At 42.0% G+C, this 26179-nt stretch overlaps 1 protein-coding gene across 1 annotated transcript in view; it reads left to right on the top strand.

The window, feature by feature from the left end:
- The first annotated feature begins 13024 nt into the window (after nt 1–13024).
- Nucleotides 13025–26179, top strand: part of LOC112224504 (protoheme IX farnesyltransferase, mitochondrial) — a 75070-nt gene continuing 61915 nt past the window's right edge. Inside the window, exons 1-4 of the mRNA XM_024388095.2 lie at nt 13025–13166; nt 21706–21845; nt 22262–22730; nt 24210–24334. Coding sequence (XP_024243863.1) covers nt 13136–13166; nt 21706–21845; nt 22262–22730; nt 24210–24334 — 765 coding nt within the window. The 5' untranslated portion in view covers nt 13025–13135. The remainder of the gene's footprint in view (nt 13167–21705; nt 21846–22261; nt 22731–24209; nt 24335–26179) is intronic.

Raw genomic sequence — 26179 nt, 5'->3', positions numbered from 1 at the left:
TCCAATCTTTGTTGGACAATTGGAGCCATTACTCTTCAACTGTTGAGAAAATAAAGGGTTGCATCTTTATCATGTATAGCTATATAAATCGTCCCTGTGCTCCACATAAGTATGCCATGAAGCCTGACATTATAGCCATATTTGTCACCAAGGGAAGACATTATCACCTAAATACATTAGAATGAAATCTCCACAAAGTACCTTAAATCTAAACCATCCAGGTCAACAACATAGACCACAGTACTACCTCTCCTTTTGCCCTCATGGCCAGCCAGGGAAATGGGGAGATCTGAATGCTGGAAATCATTTCCCTATGGCTCCTCTCCTCTATCCAAGCCTTCGTATTGCATTGGACCAGTATCAATTATTCCTAAATGATATAAACAAATATTATTCCCATCATGGGCTGGGGGAGGCAGAACAGCCAGCTCTGCTCCTCGTGGTTATGAATGAGTCTGATTGTTAATGTTAATGTGAGAGGCCCTATAATGTTCTACTGGGGCTGTATGTCACTCATCACATCTGGGGGGGCTGCTATACTGAAACTCCAGGGTCTGAGGTAAGGTTACAGCTCAACACACATCCACAGCATGAAGATATGGTTTAAACTTTGGACCCTCCACAACTTCACTCCAGACGTCATTAGAGAGGCAATATGAAACAAGACAGGAGCCAATATGAATTCCACTGCAAAAAAAAGATGTGGTGTATAACAACGTAATAAAACATTTTATCACACATATCAAAATCACACAAAAGAGGTTGACTGGTTCAGAGCCAAATCAAATATTGTTGTACAGCACACAATCATTATCTCCTGTAATAAAGGGTCTGTGAAGCTGGGTCTAGGATGGGATGTGTTCCAAATGGCACCCTATTCCCTAGGTAGTGCACTACTTTTGACCAGGCCCCATAGAGCTCTGGTCAAAAGTGCCTGGTCAAACGTGGGAATAGGGTGACATTCGGAATTCAACCCTAGTGTGTATTGTTGACATACATCAGTCCCCTCCATCTTGATGGAGCAACCAGATTACATGGTGTAATCTTGCCAGGAAAGAGGAGAGGAGGGGAGGGGCCATGCAGCTGGAAGCTGTAATGAATTAGATGAATCAGGGAAAGGGATGGCTGGATTGGGATGGGATGCCCGGATCTGATTGGATTACAGCACAGTGCCTTTTGTGCTCAATGAAACCATCTACAATCATATAAAAGATCCACAGCATGATGGTGTAAGATACAAGATGGTAGATACTGTACATTTCTGCAAAACAATTTGATAATGAAATAAACAAATAGGATCTATCATACCTAGGTACATGTATGCAAAAAGTAGCCTTTTTACTGTAGGCTTAGCTATACATTGGCTGAAATAAATACATCATTTAGGATAGATTCCAATGGTAACAACTCTGTAGCAACGGTGTGCTCAGTTGGAACATATTGATTAGTACAACACTTTTCCTTTAAGACTACTTTCACTGAGTCTACTTTCTATTATCATAATCACGTTGATAACCCAGCCAAATAGGCTATTTCTCATAACAACACATGGAAACATTGCAACGTCAGCAAAGACTGGCCTACACTTTATATACTAGCCTACACTTTATATACTAGCCTACACTTTATATACTAGCCTACACTTTATATACTAGCCTACACTTTATATACTAGCCTACACTTTATATACTAGCTTACACTTTATATACTAGCCTACACTTTTTATACTAGCCTACACTTTATATACTAGCCTACACTTTATATACTAGCCTACACTTTATATACTAGCCTACACTTTTTATACTAGCCTACACTTTATATACTAGCCTACACTTTATATACTAGCCTACACTTTTTATACTAGTCTACACTTTATATACAGTGTCTATCATAAGTATTTACCCTCTTTGGATTTATTCACATTTTATTGTGTTACAAAGTGCGATTAAAATAGATGTAATAATTTACTGATATATCTTGATTATATAAGTATTCACCCCCGAGTCAATACATGTTAGCAACACCTTTGGCAGCCATTACAGCTGTCAGACTTCTTGGGTAAATCTCTAAGAGCTTTGCAAACTTTGATTGTGAAATATTGGCCTATTATTATTTTCTAAATTCTTCAAGATCAAGGATCTACTCTTGCCATAGATTTTCAAGATTTAAGTTAAAAGTGCAATTTAGCAACTCCAGTGTAGATTTGGCCTTGTGTTGTGGGTTAGTGTCCTCCTGAAAGATGAATTTACCTATAGGATTTTGCCTGATCTTAGATCAATCTTGTTTCTTTTTATCTTGAAAAGCTCCCCAGTCTTTGTTGATGTCAAGCATACCCATACCATGATGCAGCCACCACCATGCTTGAAAATACGGATGTAGTTACTCAGTGATGTGTTGTGTTGGATTTGCCACAAACATAAGGCTTTGCATTTAGGCCAAAAGGTGTATTCCTTTGCAAATATTTTTTTCAGTATTGCTTTAGTAATGCTATTTAACTTTATGGTGCATGTTTTGGTATATTTTTTATTCTGTATATTTGTATTCTTCTTTTCACTTTCATTTAGGTCATTATTATGGAGTCACTACAATATTGTTGATCCATCCTCAGTTTTCTCCCGTCAAAGCCATTGAACTCTGTAGCTGTTTTAAAATCCCCATTGGCTTCATGGTAACATCCCTGAGCCGTTTCCTTCCTGTCCTGCACCTCAGGTCAGAAGGACGACTGTATATTTTATGTGTCTGCCTGGTTTAATACATCGTCCACAGGATAATTATTAACTTGACCATGCTTAAAGAGATATTCAATGTTTCATTTTTTCTTGTTGCCCATCCACCAATCATTGTCCTTCATTGGCTTCATAAGACAAGTTGGTGCCGAAGATGGACGCCCTATTGCTAGCTCCCAGTCAACTTTGCAGTCTTTTGTTTCTTTTAGTGTTATTGTGTACTATTTGAGTAGACAGTTTCTACATTCTTATAAAAAAAGGTGCTATCTAGAACCTAAAAGGGTTATTCGACTGTCCCCATAGGAGAACTCTTTGAAGAACCCTTTTTGGTTCCAGGTAAATCCGTTCCACAGAGAGTTCTACATGTAACCCAAAAGAGTTCTACCTGGAACAAAAAAGGGGTTTTAGCTGAAACAGAAAAAGGGTTATCCTGTGGGGACAGCCGGAGAACCGTCTTTTTCTAAGAGTGCAGTATTATTTCCTATGACCTACAAGTTCGTTTCTTTTGTCTTTTTTGCTTACATTTAATTTATTTGTGTACTTTTTGTTACGTTTAACGGCATTGTTAGGAGATAGTAACATAAGAATTCACTGCACGCGCTATAACACCTGCTAAACTGTGTACGCAACCAAAAAAAAAATTCGATTTGAAAAGCACCCTGGTCTTCGTAGTTGAATCTGTGCTTGAAATTCAATACATGACTGAGGGACCTTACAGATGTATGGGGGACAGAGGAAGGGGCAGCCTTTCAGAAATCATGTCAACCCCTATTGTTTCACGCAGAGTGAGTCCATGTAATTTATTTTGTGATTTGTGAAGCCAAATGTTACTCCTGAACTAATTTAGGATTGCCTAAACAAAGGGGGTGAATACTTATGGAACAACTTTATCTTATTCATTTGAAAAAATGTGGAGCAAAAGTGGAGCATTCTCTTATAACTTTGACATTATTAAGTATTCTGTGAAAAAAAATCCAAAGCGTTTTATGATACCCACTGTCACGCCCTGACCTTAGTTATCTTTGTTTTCTTTATTATTTTGGTTAGGTCAGGGTGTGACGAGGGTGGTATGTGTGTTTTTTCTTGTCTAGGGTTTTTGTATATCTATGCGGTTTTGGTATGTCTAGGTAAATGTAGGTCTATGGTGGCCTGAATTGGTTCCCAATCAGAGGCAGCTGTTTATCCTTGTCTCTGATATGGGATCCTATTTAGGTTGCCATTTTCCATTTAGGTTTTGTGGGTTATTGTCTGTGTAGTTGCATGTCAGCCCTTGGTGTAATTAGCGTCAGGTTATTTTGTTTAGTGTTCTTTGTTTATTAAAGAAGAATGTATTCTTCTCACACTGCGCCTATGACGACCGTGACACCCACTGTATTGGATACCCACTGTATTGGATACCCACTGTATGTTGAGGGAGCTCGCAAATAAGCATTTCATTGCACCATTTTCGCTGTATCCTGTGCATATGGCGAATAAACTTGATTTGATTTTCACCTACACAGTATATTAGGCTTTATTGAAATGTTTTCTGACCAAAACTTATGTAGTAGCACAGGGGTAACTGAGGCTGCAAAGTCAAGGCAGGAAAGGAGAGAGCTGAGGATATTAATCAGGCAGCCACCATTGGCAGCCCAGGCCATCGGGATGATCACACACATAAATAACAGGCCAAGCAGTGGGGCTACACAGAGGACACGCAAGGGCAGGGAGGCAAAAGGCCAGCCATTGAATTAGAAGGCAATTTAGAGTTAAACGAATCCCATCTGCAACTCAGATTTATTGGACAGCGACAGGGTTTGTCTGGTTGATGAACCACTAGTTCAGTTCCAACAAAATTAAAAACAAACTGATATATCTAAATAAACAGGTGAACTTGCTAAAACAAATATGTTGTTTGATCTGGAACAAACAGTGGATTTGTTACCTTTGATCGGTTGAGGAAATCCATCAAACTCATCAGCCCTCAAACTCAACTCTGGACCTTGAAGCCAGTTACATTGCATTTTTTAATTGTTCCCCTCTAATCAGGGACAGGTTTAGTCATGGGACACCAGAGGGGTGCAATTCATTTTCAGGTAGAACAGAAAACCCTAATAGAGTAATAGTTGAATGCCCCTGATCTACAGTAACGGACGGGATAAGACTCAAAGTTATCATGACTATAGGAATTTATATGATTGGCTTGATGGCTAAACAAGGGATTCAAATGATATCTGGAATATTTGTCAAATAAATAGACTGAATTAAAAATGACTGGATCTGACTTTTGAGGGTATAGAGCAGGATTCTCAAACTGGCAGCACGTGGACCGAATTTGGCCCACACACAGGTGGTCTTATTTGCCTCTGAGCAGAAAAATGAAATATTTTTTTATTAATATAATTTTTTATTGTTGGACAGAAAAGACTGTAGAAACACCAGGAAATCAGCTCTAATTTATTTTAATTTAAGAAATCTGTTCCCAATTATTCCCACACAATTAAAAAAAATTAAACTAGGCAAGTCAGTTAAGAACAAATTCTTATTTACAATGGCGGCCTACAGTACACCGGACAAACCCAGAAGACGCTGGGTTGGGAGCCCTATGGGACTCCCAATCACGGCCAGTTGTGATACAACCTGGATTCAAACCAGGGTGTCTGTAGTGATGCCTCAAGCACTGAGATGCAGTGCCTTAGACCGCTGTACCACTCAGGAGTGTATTAATAGAGAGACACATGATAGTATACAAATGTAAGCAAGGTTTGAAATGATTATGTTTTAGTCAAATATTATATCTGTTTGGGCTTCTTGCGGTCAATTTGCAGTCTACAAATGATTTATAATTATGTTCCGGCCCCCCGACCATTCGCTCAAGAAGAAATCAGCACGCGGCTGAATCTAGTTGATGATCCCTGGTATAGAGAAGAAAAAATATATAAATATTTTTGAAATACAGTGCATTTGGAAAGTGTTCAGACCCATTGACTTTTTCCACATTTTGTTACGTCACAGCGTAAAATGTATTAAATCGTCCCCCCATCAATCTACACACATTACCCCAGAATGACAAAGCAAAAAAATGTTTTTAGAAATGTTTGCAAAAAATAAAATAACACTAAAAATGTATATCATTTACATAAGTATTCAGACCCTTTGATCAGTACTTTGTTGAAGCCTTTTTGGCCGCGATTACAGCCTTGAGTCTTCTTGGGTATGACGCTACAATCTTGGCACACCTGTGTTTGGGGAGTTTCTCCTATTCTTTTCTGCAGATCCTCTCAAGCTGTGTGCTTAGGTTTGTTGTCCTGCTGGAAGGTGAACCTTCACCCAAGTCTGAGGTCCTGATCACTCTGGAGCAGGTTTTCATTAAGGATCTCTCTGTACTTTGCTCTGTTCATCTTTCCCTCGATCCTGACTAGTCTCCCAGTCCCTGCCACTGAAAAAAATCCCCACAACATGATACTGCCACCACCATACTTCACTTTAGGGATGGTGCCAGGTTTCCTCCAGACGTGAGGAGGAATTCAGGCCAAAGAGTTCAATCTTGAATTTATCAGACCAGAGAATCTTGTTTCTCAGAGTCTGAGAGTCTTTCGATGCCTTTTGGCAAACTCCAAGTGGGCTGTCATGTGCCTTTTACTGAGAAGTGGCTTCCGTCTGGCCACTCTACCATAAAGGCCTGAGTGGTGGAGTGCAGCAGAGATGGTTGTCTTTCTGGAACGTTCTCCCATCTCCACAAAGGAACTCGGGGGCTCTGTCAGAGTGACCATTTGGTTCTTGGTCACCTCCCTGACCCTTCTCCTCCGATTGCTCAGTTTGGCCGGGTAACAAGCTCTATGAAAAGTCTTGGTGGTTCCAAACTTACTCCATTTAAGAATGAGGGAGGCCACTGTGTTCTTGGGGAGCTTCAATGCAGCAGAAATGTATTGGTACCCTTCCCCAGATCTGTGCTTTGACACAATCCTGTCTTGGAGCTCTAAGGAACAATTCCTTCGACCTCATCACTTGATGTTTGCTCTGACATACATTATCAACTGTGGGACCTTATAAACACAAGTTTGTACTTTTCAAATCATGTCCAAACAATTGAATTTACCACAGGTGGACTTGAATCAAGTTGAAGAAACATCTCAATGGAAACAGGGTGAACCTGGGCTCATATTAGAGTGTCATAGCAAAGGGTCTGAATACTTATGTAAATAAGGTATTTATGTTTCTGATTTTTTATAAATTTGCAAAAATGTAAAAAATGAACTGTTTTCGCTTTGTCGTTATGGGGTATTGTGTGTAAATTGATGAGAAAAATATATAAACTCAGTAATAAAATAATTGTCCTCTCACTGTCAACTGCGTTTATTTTCAGCAAACCTAACATGTGTAAATATTTGTATGAACATAACAAGATTTAACAACTGAGACATAAACTGAACAAGTTCCACAGACATGTGACTAACAGAAATGGAATAACGTGTCCCTGAACAAAGGGGGTAACAGTCAGAATCTGGTGTGGCCACCAGCTGCTTTAAGTACTGCAGTGCATCTCCTCCTCATGGACTGCACCAGATTTGCCAGTTCTTGCTGTGAGATGTTACCCCACTCTTCCACCAAGGCACCTGCAAGTTCCCGGACATTTCTGTGGGGAATGGCCCTAGCCCTCACCCTCCGATCCAACAGGTTCCAATCGTGCTCAATGGGATTGAGACCCGTACTCTTCGCTGGCAATGGCAGAACACTGACATTCCTGTCTTGCAGGAAATCACGCACAGAACGAGCAGTATGGCTGGTGGCATTGTCATGCTGGAGGGTCATGTCAGGATGAGCCTGCAGGAAGGGTACCACATGAGGGAGGAGGATGTCTTCCCTGCAACGCACAGTGTTGAGATTGCCTGCAATGACAACAAGCTCAGTCCGATGATGCTGTAACACACCGTCCTCGACCATGATGGACCTCCCATCTCCAAATTGATCCCACTCAAGAGTACAGGCCTCAGTGTAATGCTCATTCCTTTGACGATAAACGCGAATCCGACCATCACCCCTGGTGATACATAACCCCGATTTATCAGTGAAGAGCACTTTTTGCCAGTCCTGTCTGGTCTAGTGACGTGGGTTTGTGCCCATAGGCGACGTTGTTGCCGTTGATGTCTGGTGACGACATCACCTTACAACAGGCCTACAAGCCCTCAGTCCAGCCTCTCTCAGCCTATTGCGGACAGTCTGAGCACTGATGGAGGAATTGTGCGTTCCTGGTGTAATGTTCAGATGTACCAATCCTGTGCAGGTGTTGTTACACATGGTCGGCCACTGCGAGGACGATCAGCTGTCCGTCCTGTCTCCCCGTAGAGCTGTCATAGGCGTCATTGCAATTTATTACCCTGGCCACATCTGCAGTCCTCATGCCTCCTTGCAGCATGCTTAAGGCACATTCACACAGATGAGCATGGACCCTGGGCATGTTTCTTTTGGTGTTTTTCAGAGTCAGTTGAAAGGTCTCTTTAGTGTCCTAAGTTTTCATAAGCTGATAGTGTCTTAACAACTGTTCCACAGGTGCATGTTCATTAATTGTTTATGGTTCATTGAACAAGCATGGGAAACAGTGTTTAAACCCGTTACAATGAAGACATGTGAAGGTATTTGGATTTTTATGAATTCCCTTTGAAAGACTGGGTCCTGTAAAAGGGATGTTTCTTTTTTTGCTGAGTTTCATATTTAAGCAATGTTAGAATAAGGCTGTAATTTAACAAAATGTGGAAAAAGTCAAGGTGTCTGAGTACTTTCCGAATGCACTGTATTAAGAAAAGTAAAGTGTATCATTATCAACTTGGAGCATAAAAATAGGGCAGAAAATAATTATCAATACGTGATAGGTCTGCAATCTACAACGTTGAATGCAAAATCTAAAGTAAAGAAACATTTTTACTATAAGTTTATGTGCTCCAAGTAGATACAGTACCTTGCGAATGTATTCACCCCCTTGGTATTTTTCCAATTTTGATGCCTTAGAACCTGGATTTAAAATATATTTTTGTTCGGTTTATATAATTTGATATACACAACATGCCTACCACTTTGAAGATGCAAAATATTTTTCATTGTGAAACAAACAAGAAATAAGACAAAAAAACTGAAAACATAAGCATACATAAATATTCACCCCCCCCTTTGCAGAGCCACCTTTTGCAGCAATTACAGCTGCAAGTCTCTTGGGATATGTCTATACTCTTGTCACATCTAGCTACTGGGATTTTTGCCCATTCTTCAAGGAAAAACTGCTCCAGCTCCTTCAACTTGGATGGGATCCTGCTGTTGTACAGCAATCTTTAAGTCATACCACAGATTATCAATTGGATTGAGGTCTGAGCTTTGACTAGGCCATTCCAAGACATTTAAATGTTTCCCCTTAAACCACTCAAGTGTTGCTTTAGCAGTATGCTTCGGGTCATTGTCCTGCTGGAAGGTGAAGCTCCATCCCAGTCTCAAATCTCTGGATGACTGAAACAGGTTTCCCTCAAGAATTTCCCTGTATTTTTCGCCACCCATCATTCCTTCAATTCTGACAAGTTTCCCAGTCTCTGCCGATGAAAAACATCCCCACAGCATGATTCTGCCACCACCATGCTTCACTGGCGGATGGCGTACTCGGGGTGATGAGAGGTGTTGGCTTTGTGCGAGACATAGCGTTTTCATTGATGGCCAAAAAGCTTCATTTTAGTCTCATCTGACCAGAGTACCTTATTCCATATGTTTCAGGAGGCTCCCACATGCCTTTTGGTGAACACCAAACGTGTTTGCCTATTTATTTCTTTAAGCAATGGCTTTTTTCTGGCCACTCTTCCGTAAAGCCCAGCTCTGTGGAGTGTATGGCTTAAAGTGGTCCTATGGACAGATACTCAAAACTCCACTGTGGAGCTTTGCAGCTCCTTCAGGGTTGTCTTTGATCTCTTTGTTGCCTCTCTGATTAATGCGCTCCTTGCCTGGTCCGTGAGTTTTGGTGAGTGGCCCTGTTTTGGCAGGTTTGTTGTGGTGCCATATTCTTTCCATTATTTAATGATGGATTTAATGGTGCTCCGTGGGACGTTCAAAGTTTCTGATATTTTTTCATAACACAACCCTGATTTGTACTTCTCCACAACTTTGTCCCTGACCTGTTTGGAGGGCTCCTTGGTCTTCATGGTGCCGCTTGCTTGGTGGTGCCCCTTGCTTAGTTGTGTTGCAGACTCTGGGGCCGTTCAGAACAGGTGTAGATACACTGAGATCATGTGACAGATCATGTGACACTTAGATTGCACACAGGTGGACTTTATTGAATTAATTATGTGACTTCTGAAGGTAATTGGTTGCACCAGATCTTATTTAGGGGCTTCATAGCAAAGGGGGTGAATAAATATGCACACACCACTTTTCAGTTTTTTATTTTTAGAATTTTATTATTATTTTAATTTCACTTCACCAATTTGGACAATTTTTTTGTATGTCCATTATATGAAATCCAAATAAAAATCATTTTAATATACAGGTTGAAATACAACAAAATAGGAAAAACGCCAAGGGGGTGAATATTTTTGCAAGGCACTGTATAAGGAGGAGTTGGTAAAAAAGCAGAAACAAACAACAGTAGACTTCATTGAAATCAGGACCATCAAGTTTCACATGAAAAGGGATACTGCAAGATTCTGGCAAATAAGTTGATCTACTTACCCAGAGTCAGATGAACTCGTGGATACGATTTTTATGTTTCTGCATGCAGTATGACGGAAGTTAGCGGTAGTTTCGCAAGCCAATACTAATTTGGAATTAGAGCAATGGCTTGAAGTCTACAGGTACGCTTTTTCATTTTCCTCTAGGACATCAGGCATGTGATCTACATTGGCATGTATTCATGGATGCCAAGGCAAGCAAGGCTTCCCCCAAATGTATATATTTTTTTAAATTACATACAATAATTTATCTTTCATCTCTCTGTGTTTCATAATTGTCCTTCAATTCGTCAGAGGCTGAATGTATCTCACCGGAGAAAGAATCCCAGCGAGCAAAACAGAGCCCATCTGTCTCTGTATGTACGGCCCATCTATCTGATGCTGTCTGGTCAAAAAGAGTATTACATTGTTCCCGCCGTAATATTGAATGCAAGGGAAGCCGGCGAGCATTTGGCCTCCCTTGATGAAAAATTATACAATAAAAAGTGTCAAGCAAAGCCAATTTGGATTTGGCTTCACACCAATCACATCACATCAAAAGCCAATATCATTGACAGAAAAAATGTGCATTGTTGCATCTCCTTATGTTATTGTCCTCCGGTGGCTAGCTGGCTAAAATTGGCCCTTTCCTGAATTAGCCATTGAGAACGGGATTTAGACTTGTGGTTTTACTTAATTATCCGTACTGGACAATAATTATAATGGTGATTCTAATCCAACCACAAATTCATACATTGCGCCTCTGGCCTGAGAGGATGTAAGTTCAATATGTAGCTAGATGTAGTAGGCTAATGTTAGCTGGCTAATCGTTGCCCACGAATGGAAGTTAGGCAAGCAAGCATTTTAGCCAGGTAGCCTAGAACGACAAAAAGTTAAAGCATGTAGTGTATAATAGAGTCATAGCCCATTTCGGCAACACAAGAGAGATTAGGATGGCATTGGCATTTCTCTACAAGCAGGGTGTGTCAACATGCTTTTTTCTGCCTATATGCTGACCACACTGCTCGCTTCACGTGAGCGAGTGTTGCAAAATAAATGTACACATGCATTTTATTCAATCATTGCACCCACACTGCTCGCGAGCGTCTGCATAGCCATTCGCTAAAATAGAACTTGGTTCTATTTGTGATGCTTGACGCAATGCAAGTCCCACCTCGCCCATCTCCTTATTGGTTTTTAGTATCATATACCCAGGTGCCATCTCCTCATTGGTTTTTAGGAGCATATACCCACGTGGGTGATTGAAAGATGAACTGAGGTCCATACTCCAGTCGGTAGTGGTAATGCACCTTAAAGTTGGTTGCCAACCACCATATCAAGTCCAAAGAAGAAGAATTATCCTGAAGGAGGAGAGAGTACTAGAAACAAACTCGGTTTACTCTTTTATCTGTGGATTAATTGTCGGAGTAGAGGACCTTGTGCATCTCAGGTAAAATAACAATCCAATGTTTATAACCCAGGACAAATTAGCTAGCAACAGCAAGCTAGCTAGCTAAATTGCCATAAATGTTTAATGCATTTCGACCTGTCCCCAAATTAATATAGTAGGTTCAGAGTTGGTTTTGATATTATTTATGCATCCTTTTTAATATCCATCCAACCTTTTTATGAGAGTAAAGTACATGTCAAATTAAAAATGTCATGACAGGCCGGATGAAAGTTTCGTTACACTTTCCAAATGTCGACAAAACAAAATAAACTACACAAGGTGGGATATTTTTGTGTTGGTAAAATGAATTATGCTAGAAATGTCAGTGGAAACACTTATGCAGAAATATTGATATAATAATCATCCTATCTATGTAAACTTGGAGTCACACAATGTCAATGTTGTGTGGTCCTCCCACTACAACATATCAGGAAAGCATGCAGTTTATTAAGCTACAGATTATATAAATTATGCTGAACTTTACAGGATGGTGAAAGTGCAAGGTGATGAGGTTGATGCTTGACAAATAAAATGAATATCCCTCTAGTGTCCACAATGATAATAGTAATAATAATAATAATTGTAAAGAACGAGAAGGCCACACACTGGCATCACCTTTTGTGAGAAAACCATCAGTAGAGTTGAAAATCCAATGGAAACCCTTTTAAGTGCAAAATGTATTTTTATGTGCACTACGTCATGGCACACAGCCTTTTATCAGCAAAAGGTCAATTTGATGGAAACATCTCTGGTGGGAAAATGTGCATAATGTTTTCATGCAGATTTTTGAATATTTGCATGAAAATCTGTCCCCAATTGGATGGACACCTACTGTGTCTCTCATTGTCTCGGCCTTAGGCCTATATCACAGTGGCAAGGCATATGAACTAACAGGATTTATAGTGCAAACAATGCAATAAGGCTTTTTTTCTGGCTTGGCTTCCCCAGTGATTTTACCCATGCACCGTTTCTTGTTGTCAATGGTGTGCTCTTTTTCAGGCAACCATGTAACCTAGTGGGCACATAATTTCAACCTGAGATAGGCTAAGGACTAGATGTGCTACATGAGTTCCATGTTTGTCTCTGTTGAACGTTATAACACCTGCCAGTGTCACATACTTGTGCTGTGTGTGTTAAGGTGCACGTATGACTTTAAATGATTACGCGTCCAAATGAGGCATCTGAAATGCGCTTGCACAGTCTGTCTCACCGGAAGTGATTCCCACGCTCAGACGAGGTCAAAATGGCGACTTGCTACATGTGAAGAGGACATAAGGGAGCCGGCTTTATGCTACAAAAACATGTACAAATCGACATGTAGCAGACTCACAGGTGAACACATAGATAATGGGCTTATCTTTCTGATGCACCCGAATAAAATGTTAATTTACTGTGCTTTTGCTGGTCGAAAATACCAACGTTTGCTCGGTTAGGTAAGCTTGCTAACATAAAACTGTTAGCTATGTACCGGTATGTTATGTATGTCTGTCAGTTAGCAATGCTGCATGACCTTCGATTTATTCCAGCCAATGTGTGCCAATCTACTCTCGATTCATCTAGTCATTTGACATATCGCTATACACATCGTGTGGTGTTGCAGTGCCAGCACCAAATCCGTCAACTATACTTTGCGTTGAAGAGTTATCTAGCTAGCAAATGCTAGCACTATAACAAGTTGCTGATGTTAGCTGGGCTGTCTGTAACTCGATACCCCATTAACGATAATATCTTCTGCCCATGGGTATTTGTTAAGCGCCCCGACGCTTGGTCTAAACATTTAACACGCATCGTTTGCTGTACGGTTTGGGAAACATAAGGAGCGTATCTTTATCAGCGAGAAAAAAATAATAAAAAAGCAACATTACACACCTTTCTATAGTGTTACTGTTCCTACACGGCATATTTCCATCTGACAGTTTTTGTTTAGGAAACAGTGGCATACAGTACCTGTGCTAACGTTAATTACAGTGCCTTCGGAAAGTATTCAGACCCGTGAGCTTTTTCAACATTTTGTTTAGTTACAGCCTTCTAATATAACCGATTAAATCAAGTAATCCTCATCAATCTGCACACAATACCCCATAATGACAAAGCGAAAACAGGTTTTTAGAAATGTTTGCTGATTTTGTTAAATAAAAAACATGTAATTTACATAAGAATTCAGACCCTTTGCTATGAGACTCGAAATAGAGCTCAGGTGCATCCTGTTTTCATTGATCATCCTTGATGTTTCTATAACTTGACTGGATTCCACCTTTGGTAAATTCAATTGGTTGGACATGATTTGAAAAGGCACACACCTGTCTATATAAAAGTCCCACAGTTGACAGTGCATGTCAGAGCAACAACCAAGCCATGAGGTCAGGGAGGTGACCAAAAACCTGATGGTCACTGATAGAGCTCTAGAGTTTTTCTGTGGAGATGGGAGATTCTCCCAGAAGGACAACCATGGTCACCTCCCTGACCTCATGGCACTCCATCAATCAGGCCTTTATGGTAGAGTGGCCAGACTGAATCCACTCCTCACAATAAAAGGCACATGACCACCTGCTTGGAGTTTGCCAAAAGGCACCGAAAGACACTGATCATGAAAAACAAGATTCTGTGGTCTGATGAAACCAAGATCGAACTCTTTGGCCTGAATGCAAAGCATCACGTCTGGAGAAAACCTGGCACCATCTCTACGGTGACGCGTGGTGGCAGTATCATGCTGTGGGGATGTTTTACAGCGGCAGGGATTGTGAGGCTAGTTGGGATCGAGGGAAAGATGAACGGAGCAAAGTACAGTGAGATCCTTGATGAAAACCTGCTCAGGACCTCAGACTGGGGTGAAGGTTCACCTTCCAACAGGACAACGACCCTAAGCACACAGGCAAGACAACTAGAGAACGAGAGGCACCTTTTCATTATAATGTTGAAGAAAATGCGTTCCTAGCGTGTAAGGAATGTGTTTGCTGGCCTAATAAATTCTAGCCAGCTAGCTAATGTTTATAATTATTTTTGGCTACACTTATGCTAACCCGTTTGCGGTCCTTTTAGCGTTGCTTGCTGGTTAGCTTGCTAGTTAACTACAGTATTTGGCTACTACCGTCAGTGTTTATCATATTTTGCCTATTCCACCATTTGTAGAATGCATACTGGCATTTGAATATAGCGCGGGAAAAGGGAATCTGGACACGGTAGACACATTTTATATGTAGGTGTAGAGGCATTACTCGTTCGGAATTCTATGATCAGAACTTTGTGATCAGAATACTAAAGCTGCATGAACTGTTAAGTCTAGACATAACTTGAGGTGTGGCTAAGGTGTCTGTGGTTCAGGGCAGGGTTCTGGAATTATTTCAGCCTCCTGAGTTTGAAGAGGCGCTGTTGCGCCTTCATCACACTTTGTAAACGGACCATTTCAGGTCGTCAGTGATGTGCACACCACGGAACTTTAATCTTCTGACCCACTCGTCTGCAGTCCCATCGATGTGGATGGGGCGTGCTCTGTCTGCTGTCTCCTGTAGTCCATGATCAGCCACTTTGTTTTGGCACTCACATCCTCCATGTCATCAGCAAACTTGATGGAGTTGGGGACGTGCTTGGTCATGGAGTCGTGGGCGAACATGGAGTGAAGGAGGGGGCTGGGCACATACCCCAGGGGGCGCCCGTTAGAGAATGACCGAGAATATATTGGGCCGATATTATACTTTTTCTAATCTATAGTCCCTTTTATATAGCAAAACTGCTGCTATACCAGCCGCCACTCACCGTCTGTGCCATGTGTACCTCAATGCCTAGGAATGTCTAGCTGGGAAAATCAGCAGAAAGCGTCAAGCTAACTCATTCTCCAACAGAGATGTGATGTATTGAGAAGTGGATGAATTGGCACAGTGACCAAAATCAAATCAAACTCCTGTTGCAAATGATTGGTTTAGTTAATTCACGAATAATAAAGCTTGTGTCGAACAGGTTCGGATATTCATGCAATAAGAAAGCTAGCAAGCTAATGAAATGGCTATGTGACCTGTTAGCAAAGATTACGATAACTATCCCTTTCATCTGTGGCGTTAACTAGCTAGCATTATTAGCTACTATGCTAGCTAGCTGGTTAGGTGATTGTGGTGCTAAGATATCAGATATGATCTAATAGCTAGCTAATGTTAGCTGGTTAGTATTTTGAACATGCACCATTTTCGGCAACGAGCCATCTGACTTGCAGTGTAACTTTAGCTATTTAATGGTGTACTGATCTGACCAGTAGCAATTGTATCCGTAAATTGACAGTTGATAGTCGGATTAGATTGTCGTAATAGGGACAGAAGTGTCTTAAAATGCAGAAATAAATATTGATATTGATTTGATATTTGATATTTGATATTGATATTGATATTGATTTGGCCCCCCTTTGCTGCTATAACAGCCTCTACTCTTCTGGTAAGGCTTTCTGCTAGGTGTTGGAACATTGCTGCAGGGATATGTGCATTAGTGTGGTCAAGCACAGATGTTGGGCGATTAAGCCTAGCCCGCAGTCAGCATTGCAATTCATCCCAAAGATGTTCATTCTGTCAGGGTTCTGTGCAGGCCCGTCAAGTTCTTCCACACCGATCTCAACAAACCATTTCTGTATGGACCTTGCTTTGTACACAGAAGGGCAACTGAAACAGGAAAGGGCCTTCCCCAAACTGTTGCTACAAAGTTGGAAGCACCAAATCATCTAGAATGTCATTGTATGCTGTAGCGTTAAGATTTCCCTTCACCGAAACTAAGGGGCCTAGTCCGAACCATGGAAAACAGCCCCAGACTATTATTCATCCACCAAACTTTACAGTTGGCACTATGCATTGGGGCAGCTAGCGTTCTCCTGGCATCCGCCAAAACCAGATCTTTCTGTCAGACTGCCAGATGGTGAAGCGGGATTCATCACCCCAGAGAACGCGTTTCCACTGCTCCGGAGTCTAATGGCGGCGAGTTTTACATCACTCCAGCCAACGCTTGGCATTGCCCTTATGCTTGTGTGTGGCTGCCCATTTCATGAAGTTCCTGACAAAATAATGATTGTGCTGACGTTTCTTCCAGAGGCTGTTTGGATGTCTGTAGTGAGTGTTGCGACAATGGACAGACAATTGTTACATGCTTCTGCACTCGGCAACCCCGTTCTGTGAATTTGTGTGGTCTATTAGGAATTTATACACTTGTCAGCAACGGGTTTGGTTCAAATAGCCAAATCCAGAAATATGAAGGGGTGTCCACATACTTTTGTATGTGTAGTACCAGTCAATAGTTTGGACACTTACTCATTCCAGGGTTTTTCTTTTTACTATTTTCTACGTTGTAGAATAATAATGAAGACATCAAAACTATGAAATAACACATGGAATCATGTAGTAACCAAAAAAGTGTTAAACAAATCAAAACATATTTGAGATTCTTCAGCTGCCTTGCCAGCTTTGCAAACTTGTGGCATTCTCTCAACCAGCTTCATGAGGTAGTCACCTGGAATGCATTTCAATTAACAGGTGTGCCTTGTTAATTTGTGGAATTTATTTTGTTCTTAATGTGTTTTGAGCCAATCAGTTGTAAAGATAGCACTATTTGGTACAAGACCAAGTCCATATTATGGAAAGAACAGCTCAAATAACCAAAGAGAAACAACAGTCTATCATTACTTTTAGACATGAAGGTCAGTCAATCCGGACAATTTCAAGAACTTCACATTTTTCTTCAAGTGCAGTTGCAAAAACAATCAAGCACTATGATGAAACTGGCTCACATGACGACTGCCACTGAAAAGGAAGACCCAGAGTTAGCTCTGCTGCAGAGGATAAGTTCATTAGTTACCAGCCTCAGTTTACATCCCAAATAAATGCTTCAGTTCAAGTAACAGACACATCTCAACATCAACTTTTCAGAGGAGACTGCGTGAATCAGGCCTTCGTGGTCGAATTGCTGCCATGAAACCACTTCTAGGACACCAATAAGAAGAGACTTGGTTGGGGCAAGAAACACGAGCAATGGACATTAGACTGTTGGAAATCTGTCCTTTGGTCTGATGGGTGCAAATTTGAGATTTTTGGTTCCAACTGCCGTGTCTTTGTGAGACGCAGAGTAAGTGAACGGATGATCTCCGCATGTGTGGTTCCCACCGTGAAGCATGGAGGAGGTGGTGTGGGGGTGCTTTGCTGGTAATACTGTCAGTGATTTATTTAGAATTCAAGGCACACTTCACCAGCATGGCTACCACAGCATTCTGCAGCGATCCGCCATCCCATCTGGTTTGGGCTTAGTGGGACTATAATTTGTTTTTCAACAGGACAATGACCCAAAACACACCTCCCAGGCTGTATAAGGGATATTTGACCAATGAGTGTGATGGAGTGCTGCATCAGATGACCTGGCCTCCACAATCCCCCAACCTCAACCCAATTGAAATGGTTTGGGATGAGTTGGACTGCAGAGTGAAGGAAAAGCAGCCAACAACTGCTCAGCATATGTGGGAACTCCTTCAAGACTATTGGAAAAGCATTCCTTATAAAGCTGGTTGAGAGGATGCAAAGAGTTTGCAAAGCTGTCAAGGCAAAGGGTGGCTACTTTGAAGAATCTCAAATATATGTTGATTTTGACACTTTACCGTTACTACATTATTTCTTAGTTTTGATGTGTTCACTATTCTGCAATGTAAAATAAAGAAAAACCCTTGAATGGGTAGGTGTTTCCAAACATTTGACGTGTGTGTGTATAGATAGATCTCTCTCACATGTAAAGTGTTGGTTTCATGAGCTACAAAAAAAGCTTGTTACACTAAAAAAAATGGCACATATTTGTTCATACCTATTAGTGAGCATTTCTCCTTTGCCAAGATAATCCATCCACTTGACAGGTGTGGAATATCAAGAAGCTGATTAAACAGCACATGCAGTTTTGTCACACAATGCAACAGATGTCTCAGGTTTTGCGGGAGCGTGCATTTGGCATGCTGACTGCAGGAATGTCCACCAGCACTGTTACCAGAGAACTGAATGTTCATCTCTCTACCATAAGCCACTTCCAATGTCGCTTTAGAGAATTTGGCAGAGCGCCCAACCGGCCTCAACTGCATGCCGTTGGGTGTGCGAGCGGTTTGCTGATTTTCAACACTGTGAACAGAGCGCCCCATGGTGGCGTTGGGGTTTGGGATGGAATAAGCTACGGACAAGAACACAATTGCGTTTTAGCGATGGCAAATTGAATTAATAGAAATACCGCGACTAGATCCCGAGGCCCATTTCTTTTAAGGTGTCTGTGACCAACAGATGCGTATCTGTATTCCCAGTCATGTGAAATCCATAGATTAGGGCCTAATGAATTTATTTATATTGACTGGTTGAGCTGTAAGTCTGTCAAATCTTTATTGTAGCAGGTTGTGTTTTTGTTCAGTTATTCTATATATTTTTTTACTACATCTTTGTGGAAGGTTCAGTGTATTCGGAGCATGTGATAACTTAAACTATAGGCAGATTTGAGTCATTCAGACAATGTTCGTTTTCATTTTTTCCCCTCCTACCCTCACTGTTCATGTTTTAAATATTATGCACATTTATGGCTTGGTAGAAAATGTCATCGCCATTGAGCTAGTTCTCATAGTAGCAGGAAACTGCAGCAACTGATTTGAGCGACGGTGAGAAATGTGATTAGATACCTCGCTCTATCCAATCGTAGCAGTTACTTCCCGCCCATTTCTTGACAGATGGCTGAACTAGCCAATTGATTAGTTTCGAATTTCATCCTGGCAGCTGAGCTGTTTAGAGATGCGTCCTGACAGTGGGGGAATAAGAAAATAAAAATCTGCCATCGTGGAAAATGACCACACGTTATCACTGAGCAATGAGAACATCTTTGACATTATGTTGGACCCTTTTCCACTGAGTAGATATTTTATATTCTCAAACTAAACTGAAAATGTTGAAGACAAACATGCATCAAACATGCATTAATCCATACATTTTGAAATGAAACAATACATTAACTCATTGTTTTTTTTACCAAACTACATAATGGTTATAATTGTATTTGAATGCTAAATCTCACTCACAATACATGTGAATGCACTCACAATACATGTGAATGCACTCACAATACATGTGAATGCATATTCAGTAGGAGTATGTATAAGTGAAACAACTCAGACCGCTGCACCACTCGGGAGCCCAAGGCACTGCCTCTCGGTGCAAGAGGCGTCACTGCAGTCCCTGGTTCGAATCCAGGCTGCATCACATCCAGCCGTGATTGGGAGTCCCATAAGGCGGCGCACAATTGTCACAGCATCGTCCGGGTTTGGCTGGGGTAGACCATCGTAAATAAGAATTTGTTCTTAACTGACTTGCCTAGTTAACCTTCTTTAATTAATAAATAAAAAAATAACAGCTGTGCATATGTCCTTCCACAGAGGCGTGACATGCTGGAGTGACGCTTCTCTATGCAAATGTTGATCAGTAGGCTGTACAGAAGGCAAGCAGTTTGGCTCTCGAACGGAAGGCAAGCAGTTTGGCTCTCGAACGGAAGGCAAGCAGTTTGGCTCTCGAACGGAAGGCAAGCCGTTTGGCTCTCGAACGGAAGGCAAGCCGTTTGGCTCTCGAACGGAAGGCAAGCCGTTTGGCTCTCGAACGGAAGGCAAGCAGTTTGGCTCTCGAACGGAAGGCAAGCCGTTTGGCTCTCGAACGGAAGGCAAGCCGTTTGGCTCTCGAACGGAAGGCAAGCCGTTTGGCTCTCGAACGGAAGGCAAGCAGTTTGGCTCTCGAACGGAAGGCAAGCAGTTTGGCTCTCGAACGGAAGGCAAGCAGTTTGGCTCTCGAACGGAAGGCAAGCAGTTTGGCTCTCGAACGGAAGGCAAGCAGTTTGGCTCTCGAACGGAAGGCAAGCAGTTTGGCTCTCGAACGGAAGGCAAGCAGTTTGGCTCTCGAACGGAAGGCAAGCAGTTTGGCTCTCGAACGGAAGGCAAGCAGTTTGGCTCTCGAACGGAAGGCAAGCAGTTTGGCCAAAACAAGCTTAACTCAATGCATACACATACTCCTATTGAATATGCATTTGCATATATTGGGAGTAAGACTATGCCATCTAAATTTCCCTAGTTTATCAAGAGATTTACGATTCAAACAAAATTATTACCGTTATGTAATTTTGGTAAAAACAAAGTAAAATGTATTGTTTGATTTGAAAATGTATGTAATGCATACATGGCTGTCTGGGAAATGTTTGTCTTCAACATTGTCAAATGTCATTTTGAATTTCGTCCTAAAATATTGTCCATCGGTTTCCTAGACCCCCGAGGATCAGCGTGGCGGAGGTGTTGTTGCCTACGTTCACCACATGGGCTTGGCCTGTCAGGAAGTCCAGGATCCAGTTGCACAGGGAGGGGTTTGGACCCTGAGCTTAGTGATGGGCTTGGACTATGGTGTTGAAGGCTGAACTGCATTCTTACATGGTATTCCTCTTGTCCAGGTGGGTTAGGGCATTGTGTAGTGCAATGGCGGTTGCATTGTACGTGGACCTGTTGGGGCAGTATGCAAATTGTAGTGGATCTAGGGTGTCAGGTAAGATGGAGGTGATATGGTCCTTAACTGGCCTCGCGTCTCATGTTTGAGCTGTTGAATTGTGACTCCACTTTGTCTCTATACTGACGTTTTGCCTCTTTGATTGCCTCAGTTCTTCCAGAGCCGATTCGCTTTTAAACAAAACCATGTAAAGTCCTTGGACTATAGGGACAAATGTTAGGCTCTTTTAGTCCATTGTTGGGCTAGCCTCTGTTATAGCAGAGAAGCATAAATTACTTTTCTAGCAAGCCCAAAACAGTGGACATTTCGGTCAGATGATGCATATTCATGTCATGAACATGGTTGTTTTGTGTTTTTAGGTCTGGTTGGTGTGAGTGTGAACCAGAAACTATTTGGTAGAAATGCCATTAGAAATCACAAGAGTGCTCGCAGCCTCATCCAGATGTCCAGGAGAGACCCATCACAATGGATTCACCACCTCAACTTCTTGAAGCGCCAGGTAAGTCGCATCCTGCCCATTTTATCAGGCAACAACAACACTGTTTTGTCAACATTCTGTCCTTAGATTGTGCCCTATCATACCAATTGACTTCTCAGTCCATGCTCATGTAACCTAGTTGGCCTATATGTACCAGGTAATGTCAGGACATGTACACAGGATTAGCTGTATTATACTTGCAGCTGTATAGGCTATGTCATGGGCAGCCGCCACTTATTGATCAAAAAATAAGAGAACAACTAGCTCGATGTGTTACATGTTTTTGTCAGCTGCATGTTATGTCAGTGCCACCTAACCGTGTTGTGTGCCAATGTACAAGTATGACTTTCACTGCTTGTACTTTCGAAGGAGGAATATGTGCCAATAGAGCGCCTTTATCTTCACACCCACTATCTGCTCTACCCCCCTCTTCCCAGTATGTGATGAGGAGTAACAATGCCCTCTATCAGAGAGCTAAACCTAAGCAAACAGCCATCTTGACTGTCCTCGAGGACCATCGTGATGACGGCATGGACAGTCAGATCCGGCAAGTCCCAACCATCGACCATGTGCCTATGGTCACCGATGTCACACCACAGCCAGAGACCACAACCACAAATATGACTGCAACACCTGTCTCAAGTCCTGTCTCGACTGTGGCAGCACTTGCTGTGTTGAATCCTCCCTCCAGCAAGACTGTGTCACCACCACAGACAAAGGCTGTGTCCAGTGCAGCTGAGTCTAGTGCAGCTGAGTCTGGGACTGAGATGTTAGAGGTGCCCCATGTGCAGGTGGAGTCTGATGAAGCCAGGGAGGCTCGGCTGGAGAGGCAGTGGAAGGAGCTCAAGGTGGACCTGGCTGAGCTTCCAGATGTGTACGCCAAACTTTCCAAAATCAAACTCACAGGTATGTTAAGGACTAGGCTATGCATGCCAGACTACTTGGTAACCAAAATCAAGTCTTAATTGCTTAGTGATCAAACTTTAGCAAGCATTGACAGTGTTATGATTTTAGCCTTTTTTTTAAAATTGTCCGTAAAACCAAAGGAACATGTATGAAAGCATGTCTTATTTTTAATCAAGCATGTGCACAATTTGGTCTAGGGTATTGCTTCACCTTTCACAAAGATGGGAACTTGTAGCATTCGCGTATACTCGGGATGCAAACTCGTCACTTTTCTGCGATATCCGCCATTTTGATTTCAAAATGGGTTGTCCACATGAATCGTGTAGATCCTAAGAAAAAAGGTTTGGCGTGGGGGGTATGTTTCTCGTATTGAAAATATTGACTGAGCACAGAATGAATCCTCACGCGTCCTTCAATGAGAATATCAGAGTTCAGAGCGGGATGTCCTATCAGTGCTTTATCCAATATCTTCAAATTTAGGATGCAGTTGCCGAATCAATATAAATCTATCTATTTTTCTGGTGTTCCTTAAATTCGGTTTGGTGCCTAACTTTTGGGAGCTGTGGGGAGGGGGTGTGTGAGTCTGTAAAGTTGTCTGAAGAGTAGGCTAGTAATGGGGGTGGGGGTCTCAATAACAGTTACGTAACGGATATTATTGTTGACGCTGTATCGTTTTGACTACCACAATATAATTTTTCCGCTAGTTAGCTGCACCTGCACCAAAACTCCGTTATTTTTCCTTCATATATTATTTTTCCTTCATATATTGTTCTCCATCTTTTTAAATAGGTGCCGATTCTTGTTTTCAGCACTTTTTTTTCTCGTGACGCTTTCTTTTACCTCTGCAGCAGACATGGTGAGCAATATGTTTGGAACATCGAATTGCAATTCATATCTCATCGGCAGCCAAGTATTGTGATAATATCCTATCGTGAGGTTCCTGGCAATTCCGGGCCCTACTAAATATGGTTTCATATAGTGTTTTCTCCCCCTTACTGCCACAATGAAAATGCAGATCAATATGTGTTAATATTTTTTGATTACATTCCTCCTGCCAAATCACAGGTAGGCCTTTGGATATGAGCAAATCGGCCATTTTCTGCAGTAGCCCATTCAATGTGTTGTATTGAGTAGAGGTGTGAATATCAGGGACCGGTTATTGTGTATCACAGGTGCAGAATGTATAGAAAACTATCGTGATACTTGACCTTGTATCACATCGTTAGTAAAATGTTGTTATCGTGACAACCCCACTCCGAAATTAACCAAACTTTTTAGCAGTTTACGCAGAATTTTCTTGTTTCCGTGTCACCCTTTTCTGGCACTCACCAGTTTGCATTCCTGATCCTGTTCTGCCAGTAATTGCCCAAAGCTGTAGTCATATAATTGATATGGCAATTATGGTGTTCAAGTATGACAAGCATGCATGTTGCTTGTGTGTGTAGGTATGATGTTGATATTATTGTCTGGTTGTTTCAGCGTTAGTAGTGTGGACGGCAGCAGCTGGTTTTGCCATGGCTCCAGTGCCCTTTGACCCTGCCACCTTCTTCCTGGCATCCCTCGGGACAGGGCTCGCCTCCTGCACTGCCAACTCCATCAACCAGGTCAGTTGCGTCACAGCTGTTGTCATGCAGAGTAGCCTGCCTGGGCATTCTTGGTTTGGTTTCAGACATGGTCTTGTTATTGCAGTGAGATATGTCCATCGGTAAAGCACAATTAGCCTGCTATATTATTAATGCATGTATTATTGTGGACTATATCCCCTCCCCGTGATGAACTTTGTTTTACATGGAGAACAAAAGCCAAATCTTTGGTTTCTGGCACTGTATGGGGTGGTTAATAGCTCAAAACTTTAATGATTCTGCATTTAACATCTTCCCCTGGTCAACCCCAGACTTACAAAACATTAAAATCACTGTAATCGGTCCCGAGTGGTCAATTTTTTAAACTTTTATTTCTCCCTCTTAAGTTGTTTCTCTGAAAGATGGATGAGGTCTCATTTCAATGGCTGGCAAGATTACAGTTGGGTTCTGAAACGCGTAATAGATTTTCATTGCACTTTACACAAACATGAACTCACTGGCTGACAGACATGCACACACACACAGTACTGTCCCCTCGTCGTGCACTTCATGTTGTTCTACAAAACATTGCGGGAGCCATTGACAGCACCTTTGAACTTTTAGTTAAATTCCTCTCTCGCTGCGTATCTAAAAAATGCATTAACAGGCGACTCAAACTGAAATACTGTTATTATTTGTCTGCTGAAGGCTTTTTTTGTACCAAAAAATAAAGTGACCGCTGCGCCTGGACACTTAAAATGCCTGGAATAATCAGACCTCGCTGAGTGTTGACGCTGTGCGCTGGAATGCGCTCCATGACTTAAGAATATTAGTTTAATGGACAACCTCTCCCTCAGCCCTGGGTTGAACCCCTATTAGCTGCAGCCTTCTGCCTGTAATTTGTCCAGGGCCCTGATTACACTGAAGGTTCCTGCCCTAGGGGCCAGACAGCAGGGTTATGTTCACTCAGGTAGGCTCTAAACCGACTAAAACTGGGAGGGACTAACCTGACCTAGTCCAATGAGAAATGCTTGTTTTTGTTGCAAAATGTGTTCGGTTGTAAAACCCTCCCTTAGCCCTAACACTAGCCCAGCCTTCAACAGCCAAGTTCCAGGCAGTGTCCTCTCTCTCGTTTAGAGCTGGAATTAGGTTATTTTCTCAACCGGGTCACAATGAACGGAACTTATAATTTGTCCCAACAATCCAAAGCTCTTGGACCTGACCTTTCGGTGCAGGCATGTAGTATTTTCTCTAGTCTAGCGTGTCATTGTCAGTGTGACATCTGTAGAAATATGAATAGCGTCAATCCATCAAACAAACAAAAAATGGCATTGTCCCGTCAATGACTTCTTGGAACGAAACTCTGCCTGCCTTTCCCCTTCAATTTACCTCTTCACCCATCTACCTTACACTGGAGCAGGAGTGCAAAATATCATATAGGTGTGACAATTATGTCTCCTTCTCTAAAAGCAGTGGCATGTTGGTAGTCTCTAATCCCCAGCTGTAGGGCTCCAGGGCCCCAGCCCTGAGGAGTTTAGTTCTGAGAGATGGGAGAGGCGGTAGCCACCACATGTCCGTCCCTGTATATCCGTCCCTGTATGTCCGTCCGTCCGTCCCTGTACGTAATCAAGTCAGCCGCTGTCATTCTTAATTTTCTATAGATATTGTTTCGGGGCAAGGAAGGACATGAAGATTAATCTTTCATTTAGAGTACTAGATCTTTCTCCTTTCATCATCTCCTCCCAGCACAGCAGTCACCAGCCAGGCCTAATCAGAACAGAAGCCTGGGGCTTGGGTGAAGGTGAAGGTGAAGTCCAGGGAGCCACCCACCAAGACTGGGTTTAGGTGATGGGTCTCGGGCCCTACAATCAGTTAAATTAGTCTGAT

This window comes from Oncorhynchus tshawytscha, linkage group LG25 (assembly GCF_018296145.1).
Source record: "Oncorhynchus tshawytscha isolate Ot180627B linkage group LG25, Otsh_v2.0, whole genome shotgun sequence".
Taxonomy (NCBI): Eukaryota; Metazoa; Chordata; class Actinopteri; order Salmoniformes; family Salmonidae; genus Oncorhynchus; species Oncorhynchus tshawytscha.
This window is presented reverse-complemented; position numbering and strand designations above follow the sequence as displayed.